This window comes from Falco naumanni, chromosome Z, assembly GCF_017639655.2.
Source record: "Falco naumanni isolate bFalNau1 chromosome Z, bFalNau1.pat, whole genome shotgun sequence".
NCBI classification, from domain to species: Eukaryota; Metazoa; Chordata; class Aves; order Falconiformes; family Falconidae; genus Falco; species Falco naumanni.
Window position 1 is genome coordinate 26079826 of NC_054080.1, and position 18828 is coordinate 26098653.

The window sequence follows — 18828 nt, forward strand, 5'->3', positions numbered from 1 at the left end:
GCAGTTATCCTGTACGTGCCACTTGATGGCACGCAGGATGATCTGCTCCATGCCCTTTCCTGGCACTGAAGTCAGGCTGACAGGCCTGTAGATCCCCAGATCCTCCTTCCTGCCCTCTATACCTACAGGTGGGCGTCACACTGGCTAACCTCCAGTCAACTGGGATCTCCCTGGTTAGCCAGAACTGCTGATAAATGGTTAAAAGTGGCTTAGTGAGCACCTCCACCAGCTCCCTCAGTACCCTTGGGTGGATCCCATCTGGCCCCATAAACTTGTGGGTGTAAGCATTGTGTAGCAGGTCACTAACCGCCCTTGGATTATGGAGGCTTCACTCTGCTCCCTGTCTCTGCCCTGCAGCTCAGAGGGCTGGGTAGCCTCATAACAACAGGTCTTACTGAAAGCATCAAGTACCTCAGCCTTTTGCTCATCCTTTGCCACTATGTCTCCCCCAGCATCCGATAAAGAATGGAGGTTCTCCTTAGCCCTCCTTTTGTTGCTAAGGTATTTATAGAAACATTTTTTTATCGTCTTTTATGGCAGTAATCAGGTAAAAGTTCTAGCTGGATTTCGGTCCTTCTAATTTTCTCTCTGCATAACCTCACAACGTCCTTGTCCTCCCAAGTGGCCTGCCCCTTCTTTCAAAGGTGGTAAATTCTCTTTTTTTCCATGAGTTTCAGTAAAAGCTCTTTTCAGAGAGTGCTCTCTTCAGGAAGAGTTCACCCAGGCCAGTCTTCTTCCCTGCTGGATTGTGTTTCAGCACATGGGGATGGCCTGCTCTTGTGCCTTTAAGATTTCCTTCTTGAGGAATGTCCAACCTTCCCGGACTCCCTTGCCCTTCAGTACCGTCTCCCAAGGGATTGTCAATGAGGCCCGTAAAGAGGCCAAAGCCTGCCCTCCAGAAGGCCAAAGTAGTGGTTCTGCTCACCCCTCTCCTTACTTCTCCAAAAATTGAAAACTATCATTTCAAGATCACTATGCCCAAGACAGCCTCTGGCCATCTCATCACCCACAAGTCCTTCCCTGTTTGCAAAAATATAAACCTTGAGCTAAGATTATTTTGTCATTATTATGATTATTGCCTCAGTTTCTCACCCCTGCTCAGTGGACAGCTAAAACTACTTTCTCTTATCTCATGCTGGAGCAGACAAATCACATACTCTACACCAAACCAGCAGACGTTCTGCAGATATTTACAGTTCTAATATCTGCCAATAAAACTGCCAGTGGAACAGCTCTGCTGTTATCTTTAGGGTCAATATATTGTTACCATCTAAATAACAGAGCACTAAAGGAATGAGTAGCATACGAAAACTGACCCTTTATTGTCTTAGCTTTCTTTCTTCCATTCTGCAATCTCTATAGCACAACCCCGCCCCCCCCCCCCCCCAATGTCCCAGAGACCAAATTCAAGGATTAAGCTTTAGTTTTCACAAGAAAAATAACAAGAATTAGATAGAAAAATGATCTGAAATTGCTTCAGAAAGAGAAGATTAGGTGAGATGTGTCCTTGTCTATGTTCTGTACAAGTCAAAAGGAGGCAGAAGAGATTGATCATGTCAAGATAAATACTAGGGGAATGGGAAGAATTCCATATATGAGGTCCATGTATATGTGGTGTGTGTATATCTTAAAATAACGGGGCAATATATATCAGAGTATTAGACATGAAAATGACACACAGATGTCAGGCTCCCTTGCCAGCATTTCTGCAGGAAGTACTAGCATGGGCTGATGTAAGACAGACCATGCCACAATGACTATTCAGAAGCTGCACAGACAGATTTAAAGATGAGATTTATTTTGAGTATTTGACATTGCAAGCATTTATTCTGAACGTTGTTCAATTTGAAGGCTTGACTTTCATCTTTAAATGCTGTCTCTGTTTGCTCTTATTGAAACGTATTTTTGAAATCTGAGGGAGAAAAAGACCTTGCCAAATTTTTCTGCAGTTTCTATTGATGGATCTCAGTGAGTTATAAAATCAGACAAAATATTCTATTATTCTACTTCTATCCAACAGTATGTTAAGTTTTTTTTCATAGCAAACATTTTTACTGAGCTGCTGAAGACTAATAATACAGGTAACAAACAAAAATAGCATCACAGCTATTTTAATCCTAACATAACTTGTTCCTGGGCAAAAGGCTTCACAGTATATAACAGTGTGCATTTCTTCTGGTGCCCTTTGTTATTTAATAGTAGTATTGCACCATATATACTGTAACTATAACTTGCCTTCTCCCTCTCCAAACATCCTTTACTAAAGAAAAAATTCCACGTGTATTTAGACCTCTGTATTTAAGTCAATTTACATCAATAATTCAGAACTGAGTACTGAAACATGCAAATGAATTTTGCTAGGCATTGAGAAGAACCTTAGTTAAAACATTATGGGCCACATTTGCGAATTTATACATCCTGGGCACCTGCAGCGAGCATCCCCAGGAGCAGTGCATACAGGGACAGAGGCCTCATGCGGGCCCCGTTTCTGGCTGGACAATGTCTTCAACCAGCAGAAACCAGGTATCTGCTGGAGCGGGTTGGCCAGAGGGTGGCATTGACAGAAAAAAATGGGAGAAATGCTGGTGGCCTCCAAGTTGAGTTCGTGTTAGCATGCCATCGCCAACACCCAGCCCTGTGCATGTGTGCCATCTGACAGCGGTGAACAGAAGCCCTGTCACCTTACCCTACAAACTGTGGCCAAAATAACGCTTATTTCAGGTGTTCAAAACTGTGCAGCTACGTATTATATATATAATGACACGTGCAGATATACACTATATGCTCACACACGCACTCTATACATCTGTAACATACGGTGAGCCCAAACACCACGCGTACACAGCCCTCTGGCCCACAAAGGCCGCTAGCGCAGACGGGGCGGCGGCCTGCGCCAGCCGGCGTAATCCTCACCGGCGACGCCGCGCCTGCCTGCCGCCGCTCCGAGGGGAGGCCGCCGGGGCCGCCTCCGCCGCCGCAGTCGCGGCTCCCGGCCCGGCCGCTGGCGGCAGTACCGGCGGGCGGCCACCAGGCCGCGGAGCGCCGCCCCCTCGCCTCCCCCGGGGGAGGTCAGGGCGGCGGTAGCGGAAGCTTCTCCCTCCCGGCGCCGCGTCCCGGAACCAGCCGCGCCGCCGCGTCCTGCCGTGTCCCGTGCTGTCCCGTCCCGTCCCCCGCCACCTTCCGCCCCCGCCAGCAGCATGACAGCGCCCACCGCCGCCTCCCGCAGGTGACACCCCACGGGCCTTTGCGCTTCTCCTGCCCTCCTATATGGGCCACCTGCTCTCCAAGGAGGCAAGCAGCCTGAGCCGGGACCGCCGCTGCCGCCGGGGGGGGAAGGTGTCGCCGCGCAGCCGGAGCTGCTTCCTGCGCGGGCCCTGTATGCTCTGCTTCATCGTGCACAGCGCCAGCCCGCCCGCCCAGGAGCAGCCCCTGCCCTCCGGGGACCCGCTGCTGCCACCGCCGCCCTACGCCGCCCTCGCCGCCGCCGAGCAGCGCGCCGCCCGCCGCCTTCTCCGCCTGCCGCCCGCCGCCTGGGAGCCGCGGGGCCGCTGCCAGCGCCTCTTCCTCTCGGGCCTGCTGCCCTCGCCGGTGCGGGGCCTCCTGGGGCAGGCCAGGTTGCCCGTCGAGGTCGCCTCCGAGATGGTGTGCAAGCGCAAGGGGGCCGGCCTGCCCGCCTCTCCACCCTGCAAGCAGCCGCGCTGCGGAGCCGCGGCGGAGTCCGAGGCAGCCGCTTGCCAGTGCCCGGGGGAGACGCAGCTCTGTGCCCTGCCCGCCGCCGACGGCTGCGCGACAGGCGGTGGGAGCGCGCCGGCCCGCGGCGCCGCCGGGGACAGCGGCGGCGGGGGGCAGCCTGCCTCACCGCCGCCGCCGCCGCCCCCCGCGCCGGAGGAAGGCGAGAAAGAGAAGGAGAGGGGCGGCGAGGCGGGCTGCGAGCTGCCGCTGGAGCCCCCCTGCGACTGTTGCCGAGAGCCGCTGCCGCCGCCGGCCCCGGACATCAACCAGCTGCCGCCCTCTATCCTCCTTAAGGTGGGTCGGGGCGGGGGGCGTGGGCGGGCCTGTTCCCCGTGGCGGGGGAGGGAGGGCTGCGCGGAGGCCCGGGGCTGGGCCTGGACCAGCCCCCGCGGAGGCCGCCGGCGTACATGGGCGGGCTCGGTGGGGCACGGGAGCCGGGGGGAGGCGGCGGGCGCTGCCCTGAAGAGCGGCCCCGCCCCAGCCCGCGGCCGCGCGTCGCCGCCTCCCACGCCGCCCCCTGCGGCGGCCGCTGGGCCGGGGGCAGCGCGGCGTCGGGCCGCGGGGTGCCGAGCCCGCCCGGCGTCGGGGCGGTGGTAATCGGGGCTGTGGGGGTGTTTTGGTGTCTTGGGTCGGTTTTGCCCCCCTTAGTTTTGGCTTGCTGTTGTACACGAGTCATTGACCCGAGGTGAAGACACAGCTAAGGCAGAAGATGCCCCGTGAGTGGTGTGGCTCCCACCTCTTAGCTTGGTGACCCGCCCTTCGCAGGTGGCTTCTTAACCATGCCACTGGTGGGCGGTGGGGGCAAGGGGGACTGTTGCTGCATTTAGTGCTTCTGTCTAGGTCAGAACTGCAGAGACAAGTTCTCAGTGTTGATTGGAAAAAGAAGAAAAAAAAGTATTTCTATTTTGGGTCAATTTTGGCTTTACCGGTTTCACCTTCAGCCCGAGTATTTGTAGCCTTCTTGAAGTACATGCGTTTATAACCTCTTACTCCATGTTTCCAAAGAACAGTCTTGCTTTGTTTCCTGTCGCTTTTGCTGTCTTTTGGTTCCTTTTTACCGTTCTCTTTTGAGAGCCACTTTCCATTTTTAAGCTACAGTTAATCTAGTTAGTACACTGACTTCAGCTAAACCTTAGCTGTAAAGGTATCTGGCTGGAACTGAAGCCTGTGATGTTTTCCATAGTTTCATGCAACTGCGTCTTTAAATTCTGGGGAATAGGGTTTCAGCATTACAGCAGTTTACTCCAGAGACAGATGGCAAAACTTAAAGTGGGGTGTGATAACGGAGGCGCATGAGACAGGTGATTTGTCCTGTTGTGCTTAGTATACTGCTAATTGTACAACCCCCGTGTAGAAAGTACTTCCTTCACTCTTCTGTTAAATAGTAATCTACTTGTCTGTCTTGCACATAAAATTAATTCCGTCAGGTTTTCAGTGGTTTGGTGGTGGTTTTTTTTAGGTATGCATGACTGTGTTAATAAAGGTACATCATGTTTCACAGATGCACTATTCCAATCTAAAATTCATGAACTATCATATCTGCATTAATCTCTTCTGTGATTGCAGAACTGAAACTTTGTCTTGTAGTTCTTCTAAAACTACTTCTAAAACCAATCCATCCATTTGCTACTATTCTTGTAAGGTAATTTTTTCTTCCATATTCTGTTGTTGTAGGTTTTGAAACTGGACTGACTTGGTTAGTATGGCATAAATGCTTCTTCTGATCAATGATACGGGTACTTTTCCATGATTACTTTAGTACTTGGTTTCACTTTTTCAAAAATATCAGTATGTAACTCAGCCATAAACCAGTTCTTTCAACATCTAAGGTTTGTCATGCCCATCACACCTGTGAACTAGTTTAAATGTGTTTTTTCCATATGGCCTTCTATTTTATACTGATACAGTACTTCATTTGTATCTGTACTTTCCAGGTTGGGTTTTTTTGATGTTCCCCACCTGTCCCAATGGTTTTGTCTCATAAGTCTTGCTGTAGTCCAGCTCCTTCTGCAGTGTTTTTGAAAAAGCCTGCCCTTAGTTCCAGCAGCTGGAACGAACATATTCACCTTTTGTGGGTTTGTTTTTTGTTTTTTTGTTTTTTTTTTTTTTTTTTTTTTAGTTTTGGGTTGTTTGTTTGTTTTTGTTTTTTTTTTGGGGGGGGGTTTACATCACACCACACCACCCCCATTTAGCTAGTCCTTAGCTAGACTTATGGATTAGGTTGATTGGTTGGGGGGGTTTGGGGGGTTTGTTTTTTTGCTGCTTCCATAGCATCCTGATCTTTTATGGGTCTTTTAACTCATGATTTCTGACCAGGCATCTTTTTAACTGTATTATACGGGTGCCTAAAGGCATTCATATGCTGGGTTTTGATACAGAAAATATCCCAAATGTAATCCTTTCTCCAAAGGTGCCATTTTATTATGAGTGGGTGGGAGACAAATATACACAAAGATTTTACTAAACTTTTCAGAGTAGGTAGCAGAGACATAAACCTTACTACAAGGACAAGAGATTCCATCCTTGAAAGTCTCAGGAGCCAGATCCTGTGCAGGTTTTTTGTTTCCTTCCCTTGAGTCCCACCTCTGTGACCTCCTGATGAAGTGGTGCTAGTGTAGGAGCAGCTGCCACCTGTGTCTGTATGTGGGCTGGAGACAACACAAAGAAACATTACAGGAACTCCTAAGTAATAGGTGGCCACTTAAAGTTGGCTGCTACAGGCTGCTTAGGTGCCGTTCTGTTGTTAAGTCTCCCCTGAGTGAAGGATACTGGGCTGGATGGAAGAGTTTGTCAGGCTGAACTTGGCTTGCAGATCATTGGAGGGGCCCTACTGAGTCGGGAAGTTCATAGTGCAGTGTGGCAGTTGATCCTGTTCCCCTGGCTGGCAAAGAGGTCTCAGTTTTGGGGGATAAAAGAACTGTGGTTCCACAGATCAATCTTACAGGTTGTTTTGCTTTTCATTTGGTCACTGAAACATGTATCAGGAAAGTGTTTTACAGTGGACAGAATTTCATCTTAATCTTTGTAGATGAGGGTGATTAACTTTGACTAAAGGGTAATTTAAATCCATAACCTTTAAAATCTGAGGAGAAGATCTAAGGAATTATATAGATGGTCAACTTGACTGTGACCCACATGTGTGAATGAAAAAAAAATAAGGGAGCTGCTTGTAAGCATGCAGTGTGGAAGATTACAAAATCTTGTGCTGTATATCACTTAAGTTTTCAAAATTTTTGTGCTATATATTACAAATCTATGCCTAGTGCAATTTCACTGCTATTTATTTATGGAAAACAGAAATACATCTTCATGTTTTACCAGTTACCTCTTTGCAGTGCTGCTGTTTAATCAAAAAAGTTAACTGGTATAAAGTGGACTGCAGACTAAGTGAATTTACAATTCCTATTGAAGCGCTTCAGATTTCCTTTTGGGCTGTATTAACAAGAACTGTGGAAAGGAAGTTCTCTGCTTTGCTCGGTGCTTTTAAAGCCTCTGGTAGGGTACTGCATTAGGTTGTGGGCACTGGGGTCTCCTTAAAAAAACCCACAGGCAAATCAGAGAGGCATCAAAGGAGAGCTAGAGGTCATGGAAACATGGTCTGTGATGGTAGTTGGAAGATTCTGTTCAAACCGAATGCTGCTTCTATTATGAAAGAAGGCTGAGGTGCACTCTTTATGATTCCATGACTATGTTATTGTCCTTTGTCAAATAAAAAGAAATAATAAGATTAATTTGATGTGAGGGGAATTTAGGTAAGAGACTTGGAAAATGACGCAGTGTGAGAACATTCAAGTCTTGGCAACGGTGGTTTCCTGTCTCTGAGGTTATGTGAGGAGTTGGGATTTTTATTTATTTATTCTTTTTTTAACACAAGGGGGATGTCCTTACCAGGTGTGTTCGAGGTGTGCTTGAACTTGCTTCAAAACAGAGAAGGTTCTTTTTTGATTTCTTCTTTCTCTATTTGCTGTGTTTATTTTTATGAAGTGTGAACATATGCTGCTCTGCAGCAGAGACCCTGTCAGTTTTAGCTTACAGCTAATGCACTATGTGGGGAAGATAAGCATGTGTGTATTTATTTAACTTAAGGTTTTCATAAATACATTATTATTATTTGAGGCACTACTGGCTCCTTTTCTTGCATCTTTACTCAGCGTTTTTTACTTATTTTTCTCATTCTTCCCTTGCTGTAATAACTCACATGTTTGCTTTTGTTCCCGTAATAACTTACCTGTTTGATATAGTCAACTAACTTCCCTTCTCCAAGGGATCTTATCTGGATATACATACTCAAAACTGCTAAGCTAAGCCATCTCCTAGAACAGGGGGACGGTAATGGTTGTTATTGCTGACACTTGATTGTCTAGTCTGTTCTGAAGACCACCCACTGGTGGAAACTGTGGGTTACCAGGTATTTTATTACAATGCTTCATTATCCTTAGACTAACAATTTTTGAGACTGTCCTGCCCACCACAAAGATGAGTGGTGTTCTCTCTAGTTTGTTTACTGCCTTTGCTGTCCCTTTTCCTTGGTTAAACAGTCCTAGTCTTTTCTTTGAATGTTTTTACATTTTCTAGACCTCAGTGCTTTCCCATAGACACTTTCCCAGTATTTTCAGATTTTCCTGAGCACGCTGCCTGAAGATTGGCTGTTGTGATTCTCTTGGTACTTGATGCCCTCATTACTTGAGTGGGAGGACTGTTTCATGTTTTACACTCTATTCCTGTGTAGGTATCTTAATGCTGTGACTCCATTGTTTCATGTTAGGATAATATGTGGATTAAAGTTCATGTGGTTACAGGATACCTTCATATGTAACTCTTGATAGACCTTCTTTTTATATTTATTAATAAACAACATTACTTCTGAGGAAGGGCTGACTATAATAAATGTAGCAACAATTTACTAGCCTGCCATGAAAGTACAGTTTATTCTTTTTTGCAGGCTGCTATTGATATGGAGAAATAGTGTGAAATGGGGACAATGGACACCGACTGTGATTGTATATGTCTGCTCAAGGAATGTGGGTATGGTGACTGGTCATAGGTGTGGTGTCTGGTCACATAGCCACACAGCTTTGAGGAGACGCCTACCCTTCTTCCTCTGACAAAGGGGCTATTTATAAAAAGAATGAGAAAAGGATGAGAGATATTCCAATGTTATCTAGAGGGAGGGAGTGCTAAGGCTTCTTGCTGGAGAAGATCGGATGGTCACAAAGACATGAATCGCCTACAAACCTGCAAGACCACCACATTCCAGGCAAAGGACTGATAAGCTAATTAACATACGAAGCGGGGTTTAGGTAACGAATATGTATAGGCGTTAATTGAATATTCATTTGTTTCATTGTATAAATATGAGATGGTTCGTCACTTCGGGTATGCACGCTTGTGGAGGAGCGATCCCCCGTGCATCTGCGCGCAATAAACATACCTACTTTATAACTTTTGAGTTACAGAGTCTAATTCCGCACGTCACTATAGTGCTCAAAACCTTGGGATATAAAATGCTAATTCTGTGTCTGGTTTCCATGTATGACACTGTTTTGCTGTGCTGATCTGCTCCACCATCCCATGCCCCCTTCCCACAAGACTGATGTATTAGTACCTTTATGTCTCTTCCTTACAATTCAGTTAAGTAGTAGAAGGAAAAGTTTTCCTACCTGAATCAGAAGAAGAGTGAAAACACCTTTTAAATAGCTTGTGAATAGCATTAAGCTAATATTTGTAATGGTTTAGGTATGCCATCTCAGAGACATATTTGAAACTTGGTCCAAGGAATGAGTGCTTAAGTAGGATACATACTGCTGTTGGTTGTGCTACTGTGACTTACTGATATTGTCAGCTCTTGTGAGGTGTAGATGTTTTCGTTACTGTCCTTGACTAATTGAGTCAGGGGCAAGTTCTAGAACTGTGTATTGCAAAACATGCTAATGCTTTCCTGTCTTTTACAAGACAGTTTAGTAATAAAATATTTCTGTTTCTAAAGTATCTGACAAACAATACTTTTCTCCCTTTCCTTACAGATATTTTCCAGTTTATCCCTGAATGAGCGTTGCCTTTCAGCATCATTAGTCTGTAAATACTGGCGGGACCTGTGTTTAGATTTTCAGTTTTGGAAACAACTGGATCTCAGTAGTCGGCAACAGGTATGAAGGTATCATTGCAGAAAAATTATGTTTTGATGACTCAGAACATGTTCTCAGAATGTATACTCTTGACCAAAGGTGAACAGAAGAAACCCATAAAATGGTGATGTCTGCGGACTGAGGGATTTTTCGCTTAGACACTGAAAATGTATGGACCCTTAGATGAACTTTAACTGTAGCTTCTTTTGACTGAGATCAGTTGTTAAACAATGTGTGGATAAGTGCTGTTTGATGCAAGCAAGATGTCGATTTATTAGCGATTCTTTTACATTTATATAAGTTTCTATCTTCTACATGTTACACACTGGTTAAATCTTAAGTGTGAACTACACCAATTGGTTATCTTCTAAGACACATCATTTAAACAATAGGTACTGATTAGTCTATTTTATCTTAGCAACAATCTCTATTCTAAGATTAGGAGGTTTTTTTCCTACTTGACTTTCATGAATAACAAAGTTCCCTTGTCCTGCTGTATGTCCCTCTTTGTCCATCCAGTTGTCATCTCAAGAGCCTGCTGTTAACTTGTTCCTTTGTTCCCAGGGCTTATGCCCTACAAGTTCTAACAGGTCTCCCTTCATCAGGCTAACAGTGCTTGGACTCTTATCCTTGAGGCCTTGCCAACAGTGCATTACCTGTGTCATGCCTGCATCAGGTAGTGGTAGTTCCATTCATAAGAACTATCAGATCTCATACAAACTGAAAGACGTACCTGAACTTTTCTGAGGATGCTCTGGTTTGAAGAATGGTCACCTAACTGGTGCTTGTTCTGTTTGTTTTAACTAATTTGTTTAAACTAAATTTAACTTTAATTTTTCTTCAGCTGATGTGGCTTCTGCTGATCAGAAGACAGATTATGTCGACAATCTGAGGCATCTAGCTGATTCTAGAAGGCCTTTAGCTGATCCTAGAATTAAATGTGGCTGGGATTCATGGATTTCATTCAGTGAGATCCTTACAGAGCCTAGCCTTAGATTGTTAAGGGTAATTTTCTTCCTTGGAAAACTTTAAAGACGGTGTTTTTTTGGCTGCCCCCTTTAGCTTTCTTGTAACTTAGTTACAGAGGTGTTTGAAACAATTTCTTGAGAGTTTCATGAAAATAAGGTGCAGGGTTACAACCACTGGAGGGTCCCATTTGAAGAAGCAGCAACAGGAACTCACCTATGTTGGACATAAAGAATGTACATGGGTGTTGTGGTTTAACCCCAGCTGGCAACTACCATATAGCTGCTGGCTTACTCCATGCCCCTGCCCCCAGCAGGATGCAGAGGAGAATCAGGAAAAAGGTAAAACTTGGGGACTGAGATAAGAACAATTTAATAATTGAAACAAAATAAATGATAATAATATGGAAAAGGAGGGAGAAGGGGAAGAGGAATAAAATCCAAAGAGAAGGGAAAAAACAAGTGATGTGCAATGCAATTGCTCGCCGCCTGCTGACTGGTGCCCAGCCAGGTCCCGAATAGTGATCAGCTGGCCCTGGGCAGTACCCCCCAATTTATATACTGAGCACGATGTCCTATGGTATACAATATCTCTTTGGCTGGTTTGGGTCAGCTGCCCTGGCTCTGCTCTGTCCCGGCTTCTTGTGCCCCTGCTCGCTGGCAGAGCACGGGAAACTGAAAAGTCCTTGAGTTGCTGCTAAGCAGTGCTTACCCTAACTGAAGCATCAGTGTGTTATCAATATTATTCTAACATTAAATTCAAAACACTGAAGACAAAATAACTATACCAGCTGAAACCAGGACAATGGGATATTATTTTCAGATCACCAGTTCATAAGAAATCATGGAAGTTCTCTTGCTTCTAGAGTTACCAGTTAACTTTTCTGTGGTGGTTCAGAAATATGCTATCTAAGATTGTCTGATTTTTCTTAAGTGACTCCAGAGCAGTAGGTAGGTGTAGGTTCTATGTGTCAAGAAAGTCTTTCTTCTCTACTGTCTTAAGGTGTAGCACTATTTCTACTACAAAGCTTTTTAGTGGTTTTGTCTACTAGGTATGTTTATCAGTTGTGGCATTGCCCTGAGAAACCTATATTGCCGATTTTTTACTGAGTTCCTAAACCAATATTAAGCAGGAACGTTGTCCTTCTCCATGTGTGCGGGAGGTTTGTTGGTTTGAGGGTTTGTTTTTTCTTGGTTACTGTTAGGATTTTTTTTAGGCAGGGCATGGGGGTGTGCAGGTTAGTGTTTGTCTATGCATTGTTTGTGGGTTTTGGTTATTTTGGGGTGGGCAGGAGGTTTGCAGTTTATCATGTTTTTTTAGCTAACAGCTGCCTGGTGAAATAGTGAGAGAAAGGATTTGACTTGCTACAGTGGAATGGAAAACAGATTGAATGCAGCAAAGAAAGTGTTTGTTTCTCGGCTATGTAAGAGAAAAACAAAAGGGTTTCATATCCTTCTTTTGCCTTCTCCAGGCTTAAAGCTAAATTGCATCTATGCTATATGATGGATAAGTATTGCTGAACAGTTGTTAGAAAGACTTTCATCATATGTCATTTCAGGGTTTTTGAAACCAAACTTTTAAAGTGAGAGAGTTCTCTGCATTGTGCCTTACCTGCTTTGGTTTTGTTTGTTTTGTTTTAACTTACAAGCTTTAGCATGAAGAATATCTTATGTGCTTTATGTGCTTTGTAGGACTGGCTGCTTTTAAAATTGTTGGCATGTTAGCTAGCTATGATGTGTACTTTTTTCTTCAAAGTAGGTCTGGCAAAATAGTGCGTGTATCAGATTTAATGGTCTTTCATAGACTAACACGTAAAATACCCAAGTATTCAGTTTTAAAACTGAGCAAATAGCAGGAGGAAATTTTGGGGGTTTAATTGACTTTTTTTTTCTGTTAGTGTTCTTTCCTTCTCGTCCCTTTGATTCACTGCTACCTTGTGTGACTGTTTTCCATTGTTAAGAAGCCCATTGTTACCTGCATCACATTGTCTGCTGGCACTTGGGTTTGGATGATTACCAAAGCTTAAGTAAAAACCTGTTGTATTTTAGAGACATATAAATAACTTACTTCTCTGTAAATTCTACCTTAGGAACGTAAGTACAGTGCTGCTATAGAAGGGCAAGCATGTAATTTTCTTCTAAAGGATGGAGAGATCTTTGCCTAAAGTATGAAAAGGACCACTGACTATTATTCTCTCCAAGTGTTGGAACAGAATTCTTTGAAGATAACTGTAAAACTGATTATAGCACTATGTTCTTATCTTGGAAAACAAATCTTTTCATTCTCCCCATAGCTTATGGAAGTGCATCTTACAAATAGCAGTTTTGGTGCTAATGAAATATAATATATTTCTGAAAATTGTTAAATATTAATATTTGGGTTTTCTTTGCAGGTCACTGATGAGCTGTTGGAGAAGATAGCATCAAGAAGCCAGAATATTACTGAAATCAATATTTCTGACTGTCGCAATGTGTCTGATAGAGGAGTATGCATATTAGCAATTAAATGTCCTGGACTCCTAAGGTATACGGCCTACAGATGTAAACAGCTTTCTGACACCTCTATTATTGCAGTTGCCTCTCAGTGTCCTCTCCTTCAGAAAGTGCATGTAGGCAATCAAGACAGACTCACTGATGAAGGCCTAAAGCAGGTAACCATCCATTCCACAAATTTCTTTTGTGAAATCAGTATCTATCAATTTCTTACTAAGTGCAAAAAGGGACATGGAAGAAGGTACCCTCTTCTAGTGCTTAATTAAAATCAGATCGCCTCTTCTACTTTAAAAATTGGTTTATGGACATACTTTCTTGGTGCAGTAAAGGCTGTTCTCTAGAGGCTGCACTATTTTATTTTTTTTTTTTTAATATTGAGGGATTAAATGATCTCTTTATGATGGACTATCTATTTTGACATCCTGCTTTGCCTCTGGCTGATGGAGTGTTCCTGAGCTTAGTTGCTATTTGGAACCAGCGTTTAAGTAACTTTTTTTTTTTTTTTTTTGCGTCATGAAAGACAAAGATGACTGAGATCTTTTCAGGCATGCATGAAGGTTTTATCAACTGTCTCCCTTGTGTTAAAGGAGCATTTAGGGTGAAGTAGTTATGTTAAATTAAATATGCTGTCAACAGTCTCGTGTACAGGCATTGTTAGATACTTACATACTTGCCCAGTAAATAACTTAGTTCTAATGTGCTGCTTTTGGCTCCGTTTTTTTGATTGTAGTTAGCAACTTCATTTTGCCATGTATGTAATTATGATCTTTCTTGTTTGTGTATAGTGCTTAAAAAAACCTGTAAAGAAAGATAATTTTTAAGGGGTGGTGGTGAAGCAGGAAAAACACAGTTCTCCAGTTCAGTCAAATCCTAGTGTTTTTTTTCCCCCTTTATTCTTAAGTACTTGCTTTGATTTCATTAATTGCAGCTGGGTTCAAAATGCAGAGAATTGAAAGACATTCATTTTGGGCAATGTTACAAGATCTCAGATGAAGGAATGATGATTATAGCTAAAGGCTGTCTGAAGTTGCAAAGAATATACATGCAAGAAAACAAATTAGTAAGTACATGGTATGATTTTTTTTTTCCCACAGCATTTTCATTAAAGTTTTTTCTTGTGTTTTTTATCTGTTTAAAACTTTCTTCTGAATAGCCATTTTTTGGCAGTGAATTGCTTAAAAATGTTCTCTCGCTGTGAAAACGTTGATTTTGCAGAGGTAGCTCAGAGGAGGACTCGAAGTACAAGTTAAGCTAATGCTGTTCCAGATACATATTAACTTTTGGTTTCAACGTGATATTCCAGGTCTAATTGTTTGGGATGTGCCTGATTTGTGTAGGAAAATGCTTAGTCCATAAAGAATGTTTCTTTTGTTGATACCAGTACACTTTTCTCCAGTAAAAAGTGCAAACATAGGCAAATGAAAAGATTTTTGGAGGTTAGTTTCTTGATTACAAATAATGCACTCTGATAATCCTCTTGAAAGATGTCACTTTCTCATCTAGATGCAGTAGATTAGCGTGCCTGTGCTATTAGAAGGCAGTTGTTGAGGAGTAATAAAACTGTCTTGTGCCCCAATTATAAGCAGTCTCTGAAATGATGGATTCTAATGTCAAAAGCCAGTATGTACTAAATGGTATAGTAAAGCAATGGTGCTTTTTTATTTTGGTTTGTTTTTTTCTTGCAAGGAAGTTGAAAAAGCTGCTTGCAGTTGAATTCTTAACTATCAGCTAATGTCAGGGTTGTAACCTTCAGTTTGAAAAAGCTGAACTGGAACAAATTAATTGTTTTTATAAGAAAACAGCATACCTTGTATTCAGAGTCATTTGCTATTTGTCTTAAATACAAACAGATAGTAATGCCTAGGATGGTTCATTTGAGAACAGTTTCTATTTGGGGGGGGACGACACACACCCAAACACCATTTATTGGTTTCGACCAGAATTACAGGAAGCTGAGAATAGGAGGTAACGGCCAAAACTGAGATCTCAGAATAGTTCAAATGCAGAAGCAGAAGAAAGTGTCCCCCCTCCTCCCATATCAAAACAAAATCTTGAGTACTGTCAAAACTAATCTTTGTAACATTTATCATTAATACATGACAATCTTTTAATTAAAAAAAGAAAAAAAAAAAGGAAAGAGAAATGAAAATTCTGAGAAGCCTGGAAGGAAGGCATTCTCCTGCAAAAATTAAAAGTATTATTTATCTGTGAATCAAAGAGGAAAAACTTGTGCATATTCAAACGTTGCATAATCATACATTAAAGATTGCTTGATTGTATATAAACATTATTGTATGTAAAAAGACCTACGTAAGTGCATGATCATTGAAAAATACGTGGTTAGGGTGTTAATTTGACCTTCCTTATAGATACATCTCACACTTCTTGCCACTGAAGTTTGTATTCTCTTTGTAGTCTGAAATGTCACCAAAGAAGTTGATGTTACAATTGTTAGCACTTAAAAGCCTGTGGTTTTATTATCTGTAAAGAAATCTAAGTTCTCAGTTGAAACAGGACATAGGAAGTATCTTCTTGTTCTTAAGGCATTCAGGAAGGATTATCTTCACTTGCACTTTATTTGGTTGCCTTCATTATTGGAAGCGGAACATGAATTTTTCATTGGAAATAAGACAAAAATATGTACTCTCAAATGAATAGGAAACTTAATTATTTTGTCACTTCTGAAAATCTGTTAGGTGACATCAAAACTAACTCTGTAATTTTTCATGAGTGTGTTTGGGTTTTTTTAAATGTCTAAATTTATTTGTCTAATTTTACTTAATGCCACTGCCCAATCTTAATTTTTCAGGCAAAAATAAACTTGCATCAAACTTAAGTCCAAATTCAGCTTTTTAAGTCTTGATCTAGAAATGTAAACATTAAATAAGTTGTAAAGCTGTTATGAACTCCAGGGTGTTGAATCTTTAGAATAAAATAACACTTGAATAATTCCATTGGATGACAAAGCTGCAGAAACTGATGTGCTTTCCCCTTGCTCGGGCAAGAGATTTTCAAATCTTACTGGAAGTGTAACTTCATGTGATGAACCAAGACAACTTGTAAGAAATTATCATTTAGTTGTAAAATAAAAATTTTCACCTTCCCAAAGAAGAAAAGTTAGGGTTTGTTTAATGCTGCAGAGTTAGCTTAAAAGGGAGTAATGGTTGGTGGCAAATGGTAGTCCAGTGTTGGGTTTGTCAGGTGGGTTACTTTTGTTTTTAAGACTGCCTTAAATAAAATAAAACCACTGTTAATATTTGCTGTGGCACATCTTGCTTCCTACTCTTTTGGTGAAGAAGATGGTTTGGGGAAGTGTGTGTTTGTTTTCAATATAAGTTAGTATTCATTCTCTGCAATCAAAATATTCTGTGGCAAGAGAGGTGTACTTGACACATGGGGGCTTGGTTTTCTGTATTTGAAGTTCATTGATTGTCGGCCTGCTATAGGAGGAAGACCCCTTCCCTCTCTCGCCACCCCCATGTTTTTAAACAACTTTTGTACCTTCTGTGTAAATACTGTAAATCAAGTCTGTGTGTTTTGTATTTTCTTGTGTCTTCTGTTTTTGGAGGTGCTCAAAATCCTGTGACTCTTACAGGCAATTCCCATTAATTTCAAAATGCGTAGTCTGTTATAGATGTTACCTGATGGCTAGGTTTTCATGTAGGCTTGTCTCAGACTAACGGATTTTATACTTCAAAAATACATCTCTACAGAGACAACCAGCAGCTAAATAATGCCTTTGTGTTACTTTACAGTGAAATGTAGATCAGGCAACACAGTTCAGTTGCTTCATCTGTTGCTAAGTAACTCCATTATCAGACTGCTGAACAGAAATGGAGAAAGGAGAATTTATGTTCTGATTGTTTAATATGCTAGGAATTTCACAGTAAAAATAGACTCTCTCCTTTCTGTCAAATGCTGATTATGTCATGGTAACACATGAAAGCTGTAAATATAACTGGGTGCAAAAGACATGCAAGGAAAAAGTTAACGTTGCAAGGCTAATTTAACAACACAAGGTGGTGGTTGTTTGCGTAACTGTTTGATTTGTATTTCTTCGAAATACGTTTATTATTCCTCTGTCATTTGAATGGAAGAGTAATTATACACAAAGCCTTTTACCGGAAGCATACTGGCCTAATTGGGAACTTAATTAAAAAAAATAGTTGCAGGACTTAGAGAGTATGTCAGTATGTTGAATTGTCTTTCTTTACCTGTTCCCAAGCAGACTGATGCGATCATTCTCACAGGAATCCCGTGTAAATGGAGGAACAGACTATAACTGTGTCAGACAGTACTAGGAAGTTTCCCAGCTTCTTGACTGAGTTTAGTTGGACTTCTTAACTTCACGGTCATGGCTGGAATTGAATGCTATGAGTGTAACTTTAAATTTTGCCTCATGCGAGTGATTAATATGAATGAAGCTGGTGGAAGATGTCTTGGTTAATTTCATTGTTACCTTGCTAGTGAGCACTTTTTTGACCTTCCACCCCAGACAGACAGTACGTAGCTTCAAGTGCAGAATCGGAGAACTGGTTCACACAACCAGCAGTGCTCTCACTGAGACATGGAGTGGGGCTATACTTAACCTGAATTAGAAGAATGGAACCCTAAAAAGTTTTAAAAGTTTTGTGACATTTTCTTTGAGATGCAGAATGAGTTTGCGACTACAGTGCCCTCAAGGGGAAGGGTTGCCCCCAGAAGCAATTTTGTATGAGCAGTGTGTAAACTGTCTACTTGCGCGTTGTGAATAGAGTAGACCTATATTTTGGGAGCTCATTTTAGAGCTAGGAAAAACCTCCTCCACTTAACTGTTGATTTTGCCCACTTAATTTCTTCTTCATCGCCTTTCCTTAACCGAGTGATGTAATGGATAAAATTATAATACTATGGTTGCTGAAACTTAGCAGTCAGGAGCCATAGATTCGTACCTCCCTACTCCACCCAGTGTCTTTTTTCATGATACATTAGATACGGATGCAGAGGAGGAGGTTCTGGAGATGGAGTTTTAGATAGTATAACAGGACGATGACATTCCTACGTCTATACTTTCTTCCCTTCCTCTCTTCTTGCTTTCTGAGGCTTGTTTTGGGTAGAAGGAAAATAATACTGCAACCGAGGTACTACAGTTGGAATGCTGGCAGCATTTCTTCCTTTCCCATAAAGCGACCTTGTGAAGTAGATGACTTAAAAGACAAATCATTTGTTCGATGGTTCCCAGGTATGTTCATGAAGATTATTATGGTCTAACTTGACCATGTTTCTAGTTCCTTATCTGTCTTTAGACATTGCCCAGGAGCAGTGTCTACTCTGAGTGGAAGCTGTTTAAAGGTAACAAAATTTTGACCCAATTGGCAATGTGTTTGATAACTTATTTTCATGTTTGAAGTGAGAGAACACTTCTATAATAAATATTTTACAGGTAATTATTTACTGGTGTTTTTAAAGATGAGTATTCTGTTAGTGTTCTGCCCACCTTTGCTGTTTGTAGCAGATAATACAGAGTAGAAATT

At 42.2% G+C, this 18828-nt stretch overlaps 1 protein-coding gene across 3 annotated transcripts in view; it reads left to right on the forward strand.

The window, feature by feature from the left end:
* The first annotated feature begins 1835 nt into the window (after positions 1-1835).
* The window catches only part of FBXL17 (F-box and leucine rich repeat protein 17), a 279919-nt gene continuing 262926 nt past the window's right edge, over positions 1836-18828 (forward strand). The window contains exons 1-4 of one of the 3 annotated variants that reach the window (XM_040579651.1): positions 1836-4026; positions 9756-9878; positions 13216-13473; positions 14244-14375. In XM_040579651.1, the coding sequence (XP_040435585.1) occupies positions 3268-4026; positions 9756-9878; positions 13216-13473; positions 14244-14375 (1272 nt within the window). In that variant the 5' untranslated portion in view covers positions 1836-3267. The remainder of the gene's footprint in view (positions 4027-9755; positions 9879-13215; positions 13474-14243; positions 14376-18828) is intronic. The other 2 variants (XM_040579650.1, XM_040579652.1) reach the window with 2 other exon arrangements.